Consider the following 20048-nt stretch of genomic DNA (forward strand, 5'->3'; position numbering starts at 1 on the left):
GAAAACCATCTCTCCTGCATGAAGCCCAAATGAATTTCTGGAGCACCAAACTGAAACGCGAAATAAATCTTTCCCATAGAAACAGTTTGACAAAAGTAGCTGAGGTCTATGACACTGGTAGCACTTACGATGTCTGATAAGATGGCCCTTGTAATGCTTCTGTGGAACATCCTGGGGTTCCTTAATAACCATATTTTCCAGGCTATTATTTGAACTGGACTATAACTTGAGCATACTCTGGGTTATCTGGCTTCCCAGGGTTGGCCTGATGACTTAACCACATTGCTTCTGTGGGGAAATGCTTTCTAAACAATGAAACCTAGGAATATGCCTTTTTTAAAAAAAAAATATACATTGGGGATGGCTATATAGTTTCCACAATGACTACTTATTTAACATAATTAAATTAACACATTTTCCTATATGACCACATACTTGGAACATGTAAAATTTAAAACTTGGGAGAATCTGCTATCTTGTGCTATCTTATATTCACTTACTGATCCATTTGTTGACCTAAAATATAATTACTTTTGAGCATTTGCCATTTTAGGGTATATACTGTAAGTCTGCCTTCAACATTAATTCTTATTATGCACTCTTTTTTTAAATTTTTTTTAATGTTTTATTTATTTCTGAGAGAGAGAGAGAGAGAGACAGGGCGAGCAGGGGAGGTCAGAGAGAGAGGGAGATACAGACTCTGAAACAGGCTCCAGGCTCTGAGCTAGCTGTCAGCACAGAGCCCGGTGCGGGGCTTGAACCCATGAACTACGAGATCATGACCTGAGCCGAAGCCGGGCATTTAACAGACTGAGCCACCCAGGCGCCCCACACACTCCTTTGTTAAATCCTTAAGGATGTGGGTATGTAAATTAAGAAGCAAAGTTTTACAGAAAAGTAGTAGAAAGTGCAGGCTGTGAAATCTGGTTACCGTGCTTGCAGTTCACATTTTACTAGCTGAGTAACCTTGTGAACATCACCTAACTTCTCTGGACCTTAGTGTGGCCATTTCTGAAATGGCAGGAATATCAGTAACTTTCTCAAAGGAGTTCTGTGAGGACTAAACATTATGAAAACATAAAAAGCACTGAAAATACTGACCCGCATATAGTAATTTTCAATAAATATGAATTAATTTTATTTCATACAGAGGAAATAAAAACAAAATGTATTTGTGGAAGAGGCAGAAATAGATATTAGAGTAACTATAGATTCTTTTGTCAAATAAAATGACTTGAGACCTGATCTTATGACACGCATTCCTTTACAGTTCAGTTACAAATATATAACCATATACATAAATATGTACTGGCAAAGGAAAAATAAAAAATAAAACAATTTTCTTTTTCTATAGAAGTAAAAATCAATCCATTTGTGATACGCCAGGTTTTATTAACTAAATATACCATAACTTCAAAGGGAAAAAAAAAGACAACTTTGGCTACTCAGGACAGGCGACTAATGATAGGTCTGCCAATATGTGAATATATAAGTTTCTCTTCAGAGGTGGTCTCCCCTCAGCACCCCAGCCCTAGGACCTAGGTAGTTTTTCAGAGAGTTACTTGATTCCAGATTTTCCTCTGGGAAAAAAAATCTGTAACTCTTCCATTCCAGTGACTGCCCTCCTGAACATCCATTCTCCCCTTCTACCTGATCCACCCAGAGGCCCAATTTTAATCTGGACAATAGTTAAAAGACTCTAGTACCCGCAAACAACCAAAGGGAGAAAAAAAAAAGAGAGAGAGAGAGAAAGAGAGAGAGGAGGGGCAACCAAGAAACAGACTCTTAACTATAGAGAACAAACTGATCGTTACCAGATGCGGGGAGGGTGAGGGGAGGGGTAAAATAGGTGAAGGGGATTAAGAGTACATTTATCATGATGAGCACATAGAATTGTTGAATCACTATATTATATACCTGAAACCAATGTAACCCTGTATGTTAACTAGATTGCAATTAAAATTAAACAATTAAAAAAAAAAAAAGATTATAGCTCCCAGCTATCCTTGCTACCAAAATCAGCCAATGGGAGACCGGAGTCAATCACTGGGAGAAGTTTACAGGGCCGCTGTGCAAAAACAAAGAAGCCTAAGGAGCCTAGGCTGTGGATTCTTTTGCCTTCGCCTCTTCCTGCTTCCTGGAATGCAGATATGATGGCTGGTACTGCACTGGACATCTTACAATTTTGAAATAATCCTAAGATTAGAACCCATGTGCTCCTCAAGACTTAAGGATGAAGACACCCCAGTTCTAGTGACTGGGGAGTCATCGCAGAGGCCTGCACAACCAACGAAAATATAAACCCTTAATCTGTTTATGTCACATGCCCGGGAGGGAAAGGTGTCTCTATTACTCAGTGCTGGACACAGTTCCTTAGAGACAAAACGTCTAAATAACCTGTCCGTAACTCCAGAGAGAAATATAAAGAAGGATCAGGGGCAACCGTTCTGAAGCTGGACCATCAGGAAGTGGAAAGAACCCAGAGGTAATACAAGGAGGAAAAAAGCCAGAGACTGCCAAGGCCCAAAGGTATAGAGGAGACAGCCTTTCAATCAAATTATAGTACAGGAGGGGTTATAACCATCAATAGTTTTCAAAACACAAGTTCTTATATTATAGAAAGTTTTATCTCAAACAACAAATCAGACTTTACTTCAAAGTGATAATATTTCAACATGTACCAAAAGAAAATGAATAATGCTGTAGGTGGTGTGCATTTCATGTTATTTGCATGAGAAATACATATTAGGTAAAAACTCTGTAGTTGTTTTTTATAAATGACTATTAGAATAAGATCTCCTCACCAGAATTACTCCTTTATAGTGCAATTCACAAGGAAATCACTATTCTAATAATCGATTATACTTCAAACAGCTAAGTATTTCTAACAAGCCTTTGCTTTTAGTTGCATTTACCAAAGTTTCTCAATATTAATAACTATCATTAGTGCTAAATCAAAGACCATCTATTTAGTTAATCCACTTCCATTGACTGCTATAATTTCTGGCCTGTTAGCATAGAAAATTGGTCCCTTATCTAAAAGCATGGAATGTGTTTTTGCTAAAGTTAAAAAAAAAACCTCACAATTTCCTCAATAGTATCTCTTTGTAAGAAAATAAGAAGCTTTGTCTAAGACTGTGGGAAGGCAGAGACATTGCTCAGCATGAAAGGTAACAGATTAGTGATGTTGATAGCTGAAATCCTCTACTTATCCTTGGCAAGGAAAATGAGAGGATAAGCTTCCCAAACAAGGTCCCTAGGTGTCTGTGCTGGAATTGAGAAACACTCCGTTTCTCAGCTCTCACGTGAACGTGCGTATGTCACACGAGTCCTGGACGGAAGGTGCCCCATGCGCATGGACTGTTTTAAGTCCGTCACTGCCTTATACATGGAATTGTTTTGGGGCTACTTGTGGACTCAAAATTCTGCATTAGTTTAGAAATCTGAATTACAATCAAAGGTTGAGCTCAATCCTAAGTGCCCACATTGCTTTAGGTTTAAATTGTTGTCACACATAGGAACTGAAGGAAGGTTTAAGGAGAAGAAGAAAAATAGAAGCAGTGTACCAAAAATCTTATGAAAGGAAAAAATATAACTGGTTCTAGAATCAGTGCCTTAAAGTTGCGTGATTCAAAACATGACTTGAAATTTGTCCAAGTTTAAAAACCTTAACTCATTTAAAAATCTTTCTCTAAAAAATTCTAACTATAAAAATATAAATACATAAGCGAATAAAATTATAAGTACTACCAAAGCAATTATAGCTATTGAGAATTTATTTTTTAAAAAGATACTTATCTGAGTTCATGACATCATAGCATATTCACAGGGTCTTGTTTACAAAGCTGTGAAGATTCTGCTTGGGGAATACAATTTGAACTTATACACACATGATACACATGGCTTCACATGTTATGCCTTATAGTTGGTTCATCTCCTGAATCATAAGGGGAAACAAGATAGTCCTGTGTCAACCTGTCACTGAAAGACTCACTGACTATGTACCTATAGAGTTACATGTGTACATAATCATCCATCCAAGTTTTCATATCACATGGGAGATGCCATTAGCTAAACAACAAACAGGAACAACAAAACTCTTGGTAAAAGCTACTCCAATTAGGAGCCTACTAAATCAAAGTTTTGATTCAAAATCGGGTGTTTAGTCTGAAATCTGAAAAAACCATTTTGGCAGGATTATCAGGTAAGCCAGTTTAAAAGATAGGATGAAAAGACTATGCTGGGAACTTAGAAAGAGCAGCAGCAACATAGGCGATTGGCACGTTGAAAATACACTGTGCTAACAATGCAGGACCTCCTGAAATTTAAGTATAAAAACCTTCAGGACCACTTTACAATGTCCAGTTATGCCACCCTGTCCCTGTGTGACCAACTAGACACCTGATTTGCCTTACTTGCACTGAGTTTCCTGGTTGCTCATTTACCTGGATGTTTACATATTTTTATAACTCCTAATAGCTGAATTCAATTATTCTCCTAGGTCTTTAGAGGCTCTTTAAATATGTTCACTCAGGGTCCTTGATTCCCTGCTGCTTTGCAGTGGAATCTGACCTCTGATGTGTCTACGAGAAATTTGATTGGCTGTGCTGCTGCCTTTATACACAAACGTGTATAAGAGTGAAGTGAATGCTTAGTTGTCTTAAACAAAACTGCATAATTTGATAAGAAAACAAGTAAAGTTTTTAAAGGCAAAAAATAATTGCTAGATTTTTGGGAAATAGATAGTAAATATAAAAGTTATACAGCCCCTCCTCCAACATCTGAAAAATGAATGGACATTTGAAAAACAAGAATTCAAGAAGCAATAGTCTTTTTGAGTTGATCATAGGGCAAAAGCACACTTTTGCGATAGCATAAATTACTTGGTATCACAATAAAATACATTTTGTAGACTTATTCTGTGTATCAACCACCTAAATTTTAGTTGAGCCATCATTACTGAAGAAAAAGGGTAACTAGCCAATTTACTATTATTCGAATCATTTCTTAAATACAATATTAGAATAAGAAGCTTGCAGGGTTGACATTTTTCTTTCAGTTTTTCCTCTTTGGTATCCCTTTCACAAGTCATAAGAAGAAAAATCCTTTCCAGTATAAAATAATCTATCTTTTCAAATGTTCAGGGTTTCTGAAGTAGCTGAAGTCTACAGTGTACAAGCAACCTAATTCTCAATCTGAATACATTCTTAGACTGTTGTAAATTGTTATTGCAAGTATAAAGCCAAAATTAAGTTAGAGCAATCAAGTGTTTAAAATATTGTTTAATTTATAAACTAGGACACATTATTATAGCTTCTGCTCCCTTACTATTACGATTCTATTTCCAACCTACTTAATCTATACATATATTCTTGATTATCATGTATTCTCATTTTATTTAGCAACACATCCATTATGACAAGGAAGTCTATGTTTTCATGGAGTAAATTTAATCTAAGTTAATTATTTAAACTTTGAAATCACCAATATGTCACTAAAATACTATCAGCTGATTTTTTTCCTATTACCTTTAGTAATATGCCAATTGATTTCTTTTGCATAAATACTGTCTTGAACTGTTCAACTTCTGTTTTTAATGAAACAAATTCTTCTCTTCTAAGTAGAAGTCTGCTATGAACGTAAGTCACCTGGGAGCCTGGCCAAAGTCTGAAACAGCACAGCTGAAGGGTACAGCCATTTCACAGGGTCCTCTCAGAGAGTATTTGGTTTGCTTTCCTAACTCGCTAAAAATAGTAGATTACACAGGCTACCTCCATCTCATGGCTCAAGAGCTCACAAAAGGCTGGACTATGGATTGTAGAAATACATACAACACATTTTATTAAAGAAGTTAGGATATTACAAGTTTTCTGAATTCCTTCCATTTACTCTCTGAGACAATACAAATGATCTAGTGGTTATTGGCACGGAATAACCTAAGGCTTAGTTCCTAAGGCTCCCAAATTTCAGAACTTCAAGTACGAGTCATGAAGTTACCTTAACTGTTTTAAAATACATTTTTTATCTATTTTAGTCACCAAATGGAATACGGCAAGACAGCTATCTAAAAGGCAGGACGCTACATACTGTATGAAGAATCACATAATGTGTTAGTTATAAATATACATCTACGAAAGATGGGTTTGGAAACATGAATACTTAATTACATACCCAAAAGGTGTTAAATGAATTCTTCATATAGTCATTTCACTAACATTTCAGGAGCTATTGTTCCTGCTATGAACCTCCACACAAATAAAGTTGTGTTTATGTTTTTCCCCTTAGTCAAATCAAAATATTTTACTGAGTTTTAGACACTATAAATTAAATTTTAGTCTCTCTTAGAAACAAAGAATGAGGACAACGTTTGCATTGATTAGCTGCTAGCTGCTATAATGCATTCATTTCATAAGTAAATTTAAATCTCAAAATTACTTGTTATTTAAAAAAAAAAAAAGTCCCTCATGTGGCAGTTGAATCTTGTTAACCACACAGCATGTCATTCAGCAAGGCTCCTGTTTTACTCAAAGGGAGCCTGTTCTGTGTCCACAAGTGAGCAGCCACTAAAAAAATATTTTGAGATGGAAAAATAGCAACTGAATTTTAATGTTTCACAATGTTTCCAACTGCTGTGGAGGCAGGTCTTCTGTGAAACCACTCAATGTCACAGCCAAGTTTAACGTCCTTCATTTTGTAGCTACGAGTGCACCATCAATTGTCTGTAGGATTAAAAATTGGATTTACTAGTAACTGGGTCAAAACAGGGTTACTTATGGACACAGCTGGTTACCGACAAGTGTAATTAGCCCTTTGCCCCTCATTTCATGGGTCCCCGTCTCTAATTACACCTGAAATCAGTCAGCAGGAGTTTAGGAATACATAGTCACAAAGGTACAACGACTGTGCCCTTCATCGATGCCTTTCAAAGGAAAGAAAAAGGCCCAATGGCACTTTATTACTCCTGGCTTATTGATCTTTATGACTATGACATTAAGAATAATCTAACACTGTAAGATATCTTTGTTGTGAGGAATATTTCCTTCGATATCCCACTCTGAAGATAGTATTCTGGAGTCTCTGGCGAAAACTTTAGCAAAGTAAGCAGCCCAAGTGAGCCAAGAAGCAATTAACTGAAATAGTCAACTCATATGCTAACTCCTAACACATCAGGGGGAGTTATGAGTTAACGTTTGGGATGAGTATATCAGTTGATTCACCCCATGTTTTTAAAGAAGGCATTTCTATTACAATAACACTATTTTTTTTTTTTGCAAAAGACAAGATGGATGTATGAAACTTTTGCTTCTCTACAGATGTAGAAATGATAGTGACGCCTCTCTCACGGGTTCAGAGAGTGAATTATACTGACACATTAGTATTCAAAGCCAATCCAATTAAACCAAGAAAGAAGAAAGTACCCAGGAATCTTCTCATTTCTAGTCTTGACCTTGCATGTCAGAATAAGGATACAAATGCATGCTATCTTTTAAAAGGCGCTTTTTCAAACTTGATTATCTGAAATACGAACCAATGACGTTTTTGAATGTCAAGACACACTAAAGTAGGATCTTTCAGTATTCGGGTGCCCACAAAAGCTTATTTGAACACTTCTAGCTTAGACTGTTACAAATTGTAAAATAATCAGGCTCTAACAAAATGAACTAAGTTGTTTCACATTAGAATTTTAGAAACTAAAAGAAAAAGATCCAAATAATAGTACTTAAAAGTTTCTACTCATTTATAAAACTCAGCATTGAACAAAGTTTATGCCTCAGAGAGGGTACTATAGCAGCAGCAGCAGCAGAACCTTCCTTCTATATTTTCCACAAAATGCATTGCTTCTGGCTTTAAAATCATATGCTTATGCAATAAAAAGGAAACCCATAATATCAAAATCTTAATATAAAAAGTCTCTCCAAGTTGAGCTGGCAGAAAATCTGTTCTTTTAACAAAGGTAACAGCCCCGTTACAAACAAGGAAAAACAAACGATCTTCATTCAGCTATTGCCATGGCCTTGTATCCTCTATGCATATGCTAACACACATACATATCTACATTTACTACTCCTATAGACATTGACATCGCTATGACTAAGTTAAAAGCATGCTGACACTGTTTTAGAAAAACATCATTGCATCAAGGGACTGATAAAGTTATTCATAACCAACAAAGTTTGGCCAGAGTTGGTGCTGCTGCTTCTCAGTAAAATCCCCCACCCTGAAATCATCCACAGGAACACACCATAGAACTAAACTATTAACAAAGCAATCCATAATTCCGAACTCAATGGACTATGTGTCCATATCCCCTTTATTCAATCATTGCGTATCCTTAAAATAATATAATATTTACTCACTTTCAATGAATCAAAGCAGGCGATTACTCGTCCATTTTCAACTTGGCAGCTTTTCGAAGGATGTGCAAATTTACATTCCGTGTCTGGCCGTGAGCAAGTCCCCCTTTGGAACTCTCTACATACTTCCAGTGTTAGCCATTTTGTGTCCCGAATTGGTGTGACACTAACAGCCATGTTTAGATTTTACAGGTAGTTAATTTTTGCAGTGAAACCAACAGACCCAATCCCTCACAAAAAAAAAAATGAAAAAAAAAAAAACGCAACAACCAAAAAAAACCCCAAAAAACAAAAACAAAAAAAACTCAAAAAGCTGAACTGATAAGACTGTAAAATGCTGATGAAAATGTCCCCTCCAAAATACTTTTTTCCCCACTCCCTGCTTTAAAAGTACATGGAAAATTGTGTTGTCGGTATCAAGGAAAAGATCTCCCACTAGAAATTCACAGCATGAAACTGTTAATTCAAGAGGTTTTGGTTTTTAGAGAAATACTAGAATCGTTAAGTAGATGAACGTTTAAAAGTAGGGCCTCGGATCAGCCTTGTGCTCTCAGTAACCCCTTCCCAGTGCCAATTTGGAGCCCAAAATGCAAGCATGAAAACGTGGCAGACCCTTTGACACCAAATTTCCAAGCTGCTTTCAGCAAAGTTGTCTGAAAGGGAGTCTCCTCACAGCTGAATTTGCAATGGGGTTTGGTGGTGCAATCGGTATTGATTAGTTTGGCATAGACAGATGCAGCAGTTTAGAGCAAATCGAGAAAATGATTTTTTTTTCCTCCTTGATTTCCTGGCAGAAGAGATCTGACTTTTTCAACAAACTTTTCTCTTAAAACTAAAGCAGCCTAGGGCAATGCCAGATACTTAGAGCTTTTGTCTTGATTATAAGTAGAAATGGGGGTGTCTGGGCTAGAAGTGGAGGGTGGATGTGCTGTCGTCACAGTCTAGCTGGCAGCAAGCAAGGCAAAAGCAGAGACTGCTCTAGAAGCGGGTCCAAGCAGCAGAGACGTCAGGAAAGGCACTTCTTAGTACCAACCTGTAGAAAAAAGAGATAGGTTAAGATTTACTAAGTAGCACTTCACTGATGTCCTACAGTATCACAACCTTGCCATGTGCTACCAGACTAAGTAATATTCAAGTCAGCCTCTCTCTCTCTCTTTCTGTCTCTGTCTGTCTCTCTTTCTCTTTCTCTCTCTCTCTCTCTCTCTCACATACACACACACACACACACACACACACACACACACACAAAATACTTACAGTGAGGCATATTGCAGCCAGCCATCGTAGATTTATTAAAAAAAGGGGCCGTTTCCCCTTGTGAAGCAATGCATGATAGAGAGATAACCAATCACAGATAGTGTTGCAGCAATATTCTGGGCAGAAAGCCAATAGTGTGGGTTGTCTTATGAAAGGTCGCGCCTGTCAGACGTTCATTACTATGCTATAAGCACAGAAAATGTCCATCAGATGTGACTTATTCCACTGCAAGAGGACGAGCATGTGGGTTTTGAATTTACCCAACATGCAGTTAGTGGACTAAACCATGTTAGTTTCAAAACAGCTTCCAAGACAAGTCCAAGCACTTGAAGATCATTACCGGGGAATAAAAAGCAAGGTTTAAAAATTGCAGCTGACTTCCAAGCTGCTTTTCCCTCCGGCTCTGCGCAGGGACGGGCACTGAACAGCCTGCTCCTGCTGTCCTGACACGTGAATAAAAAAGGAAAGGGGTGTTTACAAATGGTACATTCTCCTGACCTATCCAATTCACTTCCTTCTAAAGCCCAAGTCCTGCCCCTCCACTGAAAGCGGCACTCATACTGTAAAACTATTCCATTCAGCCGGCAGACACTTTGTCAATATATCACAGGCAGGCGAGATACGAACAAAAGCATCCTTTATTTGAACATTTTTTAAGCAGAAGCTGAGGTCATGTGGGGGGAAAAAAGGAGTGCAGTGTTGTCAGTGTGTCTGGCAAATGTGAAGTCAACCTCAGGGGGGAGAGTGATTCCATCGCAGAAACATTAAATATTAAGTGAGCAATTTGATTTGGGCAGCATGATGCACTTCAGAGGTACGAATGAACCCAGAGGTTGGGGGCTGGGGGACCCCTGTTGCCTAATGATCTATTAACTGGGCAGTACAAGATTGCTCAGATAGCAGGGTATTTTTGCTTTTAACAACTTACTTTCTTTTTCAATCAGGATGGAAAAACTTTGTGAAAATGCTTACTAGTTATAGAAACAAAAGTACACATTCCTTTTTCTTTTGAGTATTACCAACTAAGGAAACAGGGCTTTAAAACTCCAAAAGTTTCAAAATCCAAAGAGGCGATGGCACAATATAATAAATAGGGTTTGATCACACTTACTCCTTCAAAGGCCAAATATGGTCAACTGGCAATTGGAATATAGAATATGAATGCAGAAATGTAGAACATATCTGTAGACAGATATCTAGCAGAATTTTTAAAAACTTATTTTATGGTTAATAAATAGAGCCATTCTTAATATTAATTTAAAAAAACCAGCAGATACAAGGTTGGGGAAATACTGCAGTAAGACTATAACTTTTGAAAAAAGCTCAAAAGAACCAACTCATACCAATGCTCAAGAAATAATTTTGTTTTCAAAAACCTTTCTGGTCCTAGCTTCTGGTTGTGGAAAAACAAAGTCGAGTCAGTCATAAACTCTTAAGATTCACCCACCCTCCTGGATCTTTGTTCCACATTCACCATTTCTCAACTGCTTCGTGTCTTCAGCATGTACCCATCTGTGGTCAATGACCCCTTTTTGTCTTTCTGGCTAAGGTTTTCAAGCACCTCACCTACAACCATGCACCTCCTGTGGAAGTCAGCTAAGACGTCACTTCCTTCAAGAAACTTCCGAAATGTCGTTTTCTCCATCTCCATCCACCCATTTATTAACACTGTCTTTTCTGAATTATCTTTGCATCCCATACAGTGTGTTGTTTACTAATATGTACGACCCACTAAACTATGTTTGCCCAAACAGAAACAATCCCATGTACCTCATGACCCTAATGCCCAGCACAGGGATGGAAAATATATGGAGCTCCATAACTTTGGTAACTTAAATGACTGATTACTATATCTGGACTGGAATGGCCTTTAGGGCACAAAACCATGCAAACATATGCATGAACACACCCATAGAAACACGTGTACAACACCACACATGAACACAAACACACACTTGAAAACACACACACACACACACACACACACACCCATCAGTGCCTCTGTCAATTAGTATATCCCAGGGTCACTTAGGCCCTCCCGCTGTCTAGGAATCCTCCCCAGCCCTGGACAGTTCCCTCTGACATTCCACAAGGCGGCTTTTTGAAAAGTTCAACACTTTCAAGCCTCTTCTCTTCCATATTCCTCCCACTAGCAGCAGACAATGATCTTCCATGCCACAAATATTTCATAGTCAAAATAGGAGCCCCCAGGCAAAACTCGCAGTCACCTTCCCGCCACCCATCTTTACACTATCTTTCAGCATCTTTCTTTTGGTCTCCCAGCTGTCTTTTCCCTTGCACCTGGTTAAGTTTCCACGTTGTCTCATTCCTTCTCGAAACACCTTTCCTTTACACTCCTTCTTCTCTCTGTGAATGACCTGCCTTACCTAAGCTCTTTCTCTTAGTCCAAAATGCTGAAGTAGCTCCAAACTAGAGGCAGCCGCGGGGAAGGAGAAAGGGGACCCTGCCTGGCTATGCATCCTCCCCTCCCTAATACACTTAATCTGCTTTCCCCAGACAAAGGGCTAAAGAGTCATCTATATGTGGCGCTCTTCTGCTTCTTCCGTTTTCAGTCTGTATCAGTGTGACCTCCACACTCATTACTTTACTGTTCAGCAATGGCCGATGGTGCTCCAACTCAAGCCAAACCTGAAGACTACGCTAGTCTTTATTTTTGCTTGACCTCCACCAGCAGTTACAGCTCTCTCTTGCTTGAACGTTTTCCTCTTGTCTTGAACTGACACATTCTATCCTTTTGGTTTCTCCCATTGCTGCCCCTCTAGTATCTTCCCACTTAGAGAGGAGCTGTCAGGAGCTGGGGAAGGTTCTTGGCGTATGCCATGCTTCTGTGGCCTCCCTGGGACTTGTTACGTGCTAGCCCTTCGTTTGGTTTGACACGTACTTCCTCACCCCTTCAACCTGGTAAATCTCTTCTCCTTGTTTAAGTTGCTATTCAAATATCACCATCTCTCTGAGGCTGGGCCAACTATGCTAAACATTGTTCCATCTCAGAATATTTTCGGTAGTTTATATTGCTTGGAGCTTTTGCCCCCAAAGTTATAAACTCCCTGACAACAGGGTCTATCATCATTTTTTTACCTCAGTTCCTAGAACATAATAGATGTGTTTACAATATTTGATAAATGAATATATGTTATTCAAATTAAAGGAATAGACATGTATATAAGAACGTATCCCCAACAGCAAGGAAATATTCCATCATGATCTATGGGGACCAAACAATATGAGACGGATAATGGTACTCTTAGAAATATCTTCACTGGTTGGTGGTTACGTCTAAATACAACCATAAAATCAATTTCTAAAGTTGCTTATTTTTCCTTTCTTGCCACGTTACAGGCTTAATCTCACTCAAGCACAAACTATATTTTAATTACTAAAGTGCTTGCAAATGGCTATTTTGGATATTTTTATTTTCTGTAGCAGAGATACTATATTCACTTCAAAAAGAGTTACTAATAGAATTATAGACATATACATATTGGTAAGTTGAAAATACTGTTTAATTGTAAAATACACAGGCAAAGATGATAATCAAAATATTTACACTTATCAAGGCATAGAGCCTGAGCAATCAAAGCGGACACTAACCTTTATGCATTATTAGCATAGCTGCACCTGCCAATGTGTGTGCCAGTCCCATGGGGGGTAATGAACAGAGATTATATCTAAATTGCTGATATCAGATTATTGCCTTGTACTCTTTCTCTTCATTCAAACAAAAGGATTTCAGGGAAGACTGGAAATCTCCCTAAATGAGTGTTTTGGTAACTTAAGATGGTAAAAGATTTGGGTCAATACTGAATTCCCAAAACACTGTTTCAACTAGTAATGGATTTTTATTCTATTGATAGAGATAATTCTAAAAGTATGTGGATAATGTCCAGATTGTGAGTGTTATTACAAACACATTTGCACTAACAATGTGTTGTTTGTAAATGATTATTGAAGAAAATACTTCTCCTGTAAAGATATTCACTAACAGTTAAATTGCTACTGAGGTAAATTTCTGACTTATATTTCAACATATTATAATTAACATTCCTGGACTAAAAAAAGATGGAACATAGTTCTGCTTTAAGAATCAAACTTTTGGGGTGCCTAGGTTGGCTCAGTCGGTTAAAAGTCTGCCTTCGGCTAAGGTGATGATCTCATGGTTCATGGGTTCAAGCCCCTCATAGGGCTCTGTGCTGCCAGCTCAGAGCCTGTAGCCTGTTTCAGATTCTGTGTCTCCCTCTCTCTCTGACCCTCCCCTGCTCACGCTGTCTCTCTCTCTCTCTCTCTCAGAAGTAAAACATTAAAAAAAATTTTTTAAAAAGAATCAAACTTTTTAAAACTTATATAATAAGCCCTCTTTTATCTACTGATCACATTCCAAACACTGAAGAGCTCCTTACATTATAAATCCTGTCCAACAAATAAGCATATTCCACCTTACCCAAGAATAATGCAGTCTCCTTGAGTGCTATCAGAAATCACGTATATTTTCTACTTCAAGCTGTGAAGGGGGGAAATAGAAAGAAAGGAAAAGAAGAAAATATAGAGGAAAGGAAGCTAAGCAAAGGATCAGGTATAAAGTAAAAAAAGTTGTGGGAAATTACCAGTAAAGGATCTCACAGCAACTAATAAATATTAGCATGAAAACTGACAGTGATTGACTGTTTTTTAAGTAGATGATTGTATAAACATCTATTTAAGGGTTGCATACATACTGCAATAGAGGATAAACTTACAAGGTAGAAGTGTGAAATTCTGTTTTGGAGAACTGGATGGCGTCTATGAATAAGGTTAAATTTCTTAGTCATATATGTGTAATAATCATTTCAGTTCTTCTGAACCAAATATAGGCAGGTTGGTCCTATTACATCCCAGAGTATGTTAGCTGGGAAAATTGGGGACTTTTCTTTATAAGCTTTTAATTTTGAAACAGCTTACATATTGAGGAAGTTAACAGAGTAATTATTTGAGGGTTTTTTTTTTTTTTTAATTTACTAAGACAGCTTTAATCTAACTGGAAAAGATAGCCAACTTCACCACCTAAAGTTTGAAGGTGACAAGAAGAAGCTCCTTGCCCCAAACCCTAACCTTCCCCCCCGGCTCACTGATGTCAACAAGTCCATAAATCGCAATGTATTACTTCAGAGAATTAACATGGTACAGTGTTGCCCAGGGCTTGCCCCAAATATTAACAGAGATTTCAGTATACAAACCAACTAAATCATTTCAGGAAGCTGTACAGCCATTCCTCTACTCATTAAGGTACTAAATAAAGTAACAAGGCCATTAAGTTATTACATGGGGAAAACTATGGTCTGAATGGGTTAATGCAGTCTTCAGCAGTATTCCACTCCGTATAACAAAAAGCTGAGATCAGTGTTTCTCCGCAAGGGGTAAGCACACTACTGGTAGCACCCATGCAATTTTAAGTGATGCAGAAACAACATAATTTTAATAGATGCACCAGAAAGAAAAAATCTAGTTCATAAGCCTGTGATTACATGGGTATCACAGCTAAGAAAGAAGCTAACATTTAATACAGCAATATAATGAGACTATTATACAATTTTAAAAAACCTAAGTAAATATATTGGAAAAAAAACATGAAGACAATATGCCAATAATTGAAGTTTTAGAAATATTACAGAGAGGGGCACCTGGGTGGCTCAGTCAGTTGAGTGTCCGACTTCAGCCCAGGCCATGATCTCAGTTTGTGAGTTTGAGCCCCTGCTGTGCCAACAGCTCAGAGCCTGGAGCCTGCTTCAGATTCTGTGTCTCCCTCTCTCTCTGCCCCTCTTCTACTTGCACTCTCTTTCTCAGAAATAAATAAACATTAAAAAAAAAAAAAAAGAAAGAAATATTGCAGAGAAAAAAAGAGAACTTTCAACCCACACATCCCCTGGAATGGCATGCCAATAGTCCATATGGCCTGCCAGTCTGACACTGCATGGGGTTAGGGTGACAAGGTACTGCCAGGAAAGGAAAGTTTACTACTCAAATCAGTCACCTATGGTCTGTCAAAGCATTCCTTTAAAATTCTGGTGGGCTCAGGGCACCTGGGTGGCTCAGGCAGTTAAATGTCCGACTTTTGATTTTGTTCAAGTCATGATGCCAGGGTCATGGGATCAAGCCCAGTGTCGGGCTCTACACTGAGCATGGTGCCTGCTTAAGATTCTTTCTCTGTTTCTCCCTCTGTCCCCTCCCTGCTAGTGCATATGTGCGGTCCTCCCTCTCTCCCTCTCTCTCTCTCTTTCAAAAATAAATAAATAAACAAGCAAACAAACAGACAGAAATAAAACTCCGGAAGGCTCAATTCCCTAATCATTCAGTGGCCCCTTACTAGAAGGATAATGAAAGAGTGTTGGTTAAGAGACACACTATTACCAAAGATTAGAATTCCAAAAGCAACTCGCTTAAACTGCACTCAAATTAGAAAATGATTATTGTCCCTTCCACATTCATATTTAAGAGAAAATAAAACAGGAAGCCTCTGTTCAATGATTCAAAATTGAATGTTGAATTGATTCCTCTTTCAGACAAAATCAAAATAAAAATGAAAAGGCTTAAGATCATTAGAAGAGGGGTGCCTGGGTGGCTCAGTGGGTTAAGCATCTGACTTCGGCTCAGGTCATGATCTCACAGTTCGTGAGTTCAAGCCCCGTGTCGGGCTTTGTGCTGACCGCTAGCTCAGAGCCTGGGGCCTGTTTCAGATTCTGTATCTCCTCTCTCTCTGACCCTCTCCTGCTTATGCTGTCTCTCTCTCTCAGAAATAAATAAAACATTAAAAAAAGATCATTAGAAGATAAATATTACAACAGCAGACTGTACTTTGTATACTGGATTGCTCGCTTTGTACCTAATAGGTCCTCAGCCAGTCACTCCTGCAAAGTTACCTTCTTGGAAGCTTTTCCAGCCACTATCAATTTAAGCCACTCTCGAAGGGTATCCAACCTTCTGTTCTTCTCAATACCAGCCTAGATTTGCCAGACCATTACCTTGCTTTATTTTTCTTCATGGCCCTTGTTAGTATTTGGTGTAATATTATGTGCCTATCTTACCATCTGCTTTTGATCTACCTTTGCCATTAAAATCTAGGCTCCATGAGGGGCACCTAGGTGGCTCAGTCAGTTAGGTGTCCAACTTCAGCTCAGGTCATGATCTCACAGTTCTTGAGTTCAAGCCCTGAGTCGGGCTCCGTGCTGACAGCTCAGAGTCTAGATCCTGCTTCAGATTCTGTCTCCCTCTCTGTTCCTCTCCCACTGATATTCTGTCTCGCTGTCTCTCTCTCAAAAATAAGTAAAGAATAATTTTTTTTTTATTCTAAGCTCCATGAGAGCAGGCAGTTGACAAGCTAGACCTCCTCTAAATAGCCAGCCCCAGTACAGTGCTCGGCCCAGAGAAAGCCAGCAATCTATTAGTGCATGGCTGAGTATTTCCGAAACCACTGGAATACTAGTTCACCACTACGTTCTACAAAGTTAAATGCCCATTTGATGCCATGGCAATGTCACCTTTATAATGAATCCAGCCTCAAACTCCACTCACTGGAAAGAGAACAGGAGGCAGTGACATTGAAAAAAAACTGTATTCATATACCTCCTCAATTATGAACTTGACGGAAGATTTTCTTACCCACAGAATAATCTGAAACAGTTACATGTGGCTTTGCAAATTTAAAACATCTAAATAATTTATCTGTGAATTTCTGACAGAATCAGTTTTCAGTTCTGGCAAAAGACGAGAAAATCTGCATTATTTTCTGATGACATTCAAACAGGCAGTCTTTTAACATTTCCTTTTATTCTACAAGAAGTGTAATGACATAACACTACACATGCTATCTGATGGTTCTTCAGGAAAAAACACTAAGCCTGTTTAGAGTTTTGCTTACTCTACATATCACACAAAGAGGTCACCTTGTTAGCTTTAGGTAGTCATTTCTGATCTGTCCATATCATTTAATATCTCAAAATAATAAACAGGAAATCAGAACACAAACTGTAACAAAATTAATAGTGCTGGTATGTGCTCAAGAGCTAAATGGTAGAAAAAAACAAATCTTACCATCCCCGCCATTTTCAGGAAGAATGGTTACATTGACTCAACTGGAATCTATCAATATGAAATTAACATGACAAAACTGTGAATGCCAAACCCTGATGTTATTTCCAATGGGGTGCTGTAATTATAGACTTTAATTCTAAAGTTTACTCACATGTGTTATATTTATTTGACATAGCAACTGCGGGCCAAAAATCTTAGTTTTAAATTTTTAACATTTATATCTTGTGAGTAACATCGCCTCGCTTCTCACAAGATTGGAGGTATCTCAGCCTAAAACATTTTTAAATGTGACCTGCACTGCATAAGAAATGGTAGCGATTTCCTCTGTTAGGGTCCCCTAATATTGTTATTGCACAACTCAAAAATGACTATGAAGGTGATTAATGAGAAAGATGAGGAAATATTCCCATGGCACCCAGTACATCAGTGAAATTTACTGCATGTGTACCTCTTTGTCCCACTGTTCCAACTTTCTTTGCAGGGCAAAATTCATTCTTGCAACTGGTGGTCATTAAGGTTTTCTCCATAATTAACCTGTGCCTCTTTTCCATTTGAACAAGCTCAATTAATTGAGCTAAATTATAAAATCAACATGAGAAGAAATGATAAATTACATACATATATGCAACATAACTATATACATGGGGGGTGGGAGGGAGAGAGAACACGCTAAAAATAAAGTATACCTATTAGAACCCTTAAACATAGATGTCACACTTTACAGAAGTTTTAAAATCTTAATGTGGCAATAGCTCTCAATACTATCAAGCATATCTGAGTACACAAGCTTCATCTTAGCAGATAAATCTTGACTTTCCAGATAAGTCTCATTTAAAACCTAACATAGTGACCTCAATCTGGGAAATTTCACTGACTTGTTTCTACTGAAGACTGCCCAAAATACATTGCTTAATTATTAATCATTCTGAGAAAATTAAATAAAATGTATGTTTACAGTTAAAGACATCTAAAATAATTATTCTTCAGAATATAGTGAATGAAACCCATTATAAATATAATATGGTATTACATGCATGTATCCAATTAAATGAATTTCTGGACTTTTCATGACACGACACAATACATAAATATCTCCTTTCTATTTCATCAGCAAAAATCTCTATCATTTAATGAATGTGTCTCTTACTGCAAACTTTGCAAATACCAAATTATCATCCTATGGATATTTCTATTGATTTCTATTGACCTTAAAATTATCTTTTATACAAATAATATTGAGCATACTCTTAATAATATACCAATGTTAACTGCATTTATTCTGAATAACAATAAAATATTACCTCTTTAACTTGAGCTTTTTTAAAAAAAATCAGAAATTCACATACCCTCACATATAAATAAGAATTATATTTGCCCCAATTAATAGGGAATCAAGATCCAGTTGTTTTCCCCTGATTTAAAGGAGGAGCATATATAACAAACAAGGATATGCACCGACAACTCCTATTCTCACTTCAGTGTAGCTTAAGTATCACTTGAGGAAGGTTCCACATAACTTACAAACTTAACTAGGTCTGAGATGTGCACAACCACAAATTCTGCTCATATTACTGCAATGGCTATATAATAATCCAGAGCTCCAGACCGTACTTTGCAAAAGCCTAGAATTTCAAAGGCAACTCCACAGTTCTTTAAAAGAGATGGGTAACAGACAGGCATATTTTGTTCATGCCTATCCCAACATTTTTTATAAGGCCTAATTTACAAAACTTTTTCTTTGAATAGAGTTGACACACAACATTACATTAGTTTCAAGTGTACAACACAGTGATTCGACAAGTTTACACATTATGCTATGCTCACCAAAGCATAGCTACCATCTGTCACCATACGATGCTATTACATCACTGACTAGATTCCCTATGCTGTGCCTTTTATTTCCATGAATTACTCATTCCTTAGCTGGCTGCCTCTATCTCCCACTCCCATTTACCCATTTTGTCCATCTTCCTACTCCCTCCCCTTTGGCAACCATCAGTTTGTTCTCTGTATTTAAAGGTCTGATTCTGCTTTTTGTTTATTTATTCATTTTGTTTTCTTAGATTTCACATGTGAGTGAAATCATATGGTATTTTTCTTTCTCAATCTGACTTATTTCACTCAGCATAATAACATCCCTGTAAGGTCCATCCACACTGCTGCAAATCGCAAAGCCTCATCGTTTTTATGGCTGTATAATATTCCTGTGTCTGTGTGTGTGTGCCTGCACGCGTGTGCTCACGCAAACTTATATATGTGTATAAATACACTAACTTTTGTAAAAAAGAGAAACACACTGAGAATCTAGAGTCTGAAAACTTAAGATTAGCTGGATAAGAAGGTAATTTGTTTCCA

General features: G+C 37.7%; 1 protein-coding gene across 10 annotated transcripts in view; it reads right to left on the minus strand.

Annotated features, from left to right (window-relative positions):
• MBNL1 (muscleblind like splicing regulator 1) overlaps positions 1-20048 on the minus strand; it is a 182382-nt gene that overhangs the window by 140360 nt on the left and 21974 nt on the right. For 3 of the 10 annotated variants that reach the window (XR_005526269.1, XM_039221413.1, XM_039221412.1), the window contains exon 1: positions 8358-8659. The exons of 3 other annotated variants lie outside the window; for them this stretch is intronic. Coding sequence is in view for 6 of the 7 variants with exons in the window: in XM_039221413.1 (XP_039077344.1) it covers positions 8358-8531 (174 nt within the window). In the remaining variant the exon portion in view is untranslated. Of the gene's footprint in view, positions 1-8357; positions 8660-20048 lie in introns of those variants that run through there. 4 more of the 10 variants (XM_039221409.1, XM_039221408.1, XM_039221411.1 and 1 more) reach the window with 2 other exon arrangements.

Source organism: Hyaena hyaena, unplaced genomic scaffold, assembly GCF_003009895.1.
Source record: "Hyaena hyaena isolate Hyena2069 unplaced genomic scaffold, ASM300989v1 scaffold_980, whole genome shotgun sequence".
NCBI classification, from domain to species: Eukaryota; Metazoa; Chordata; class Mammalia; order Carnivora; family Hyaenidae; genus Hyaena; species Hyaena hyaena.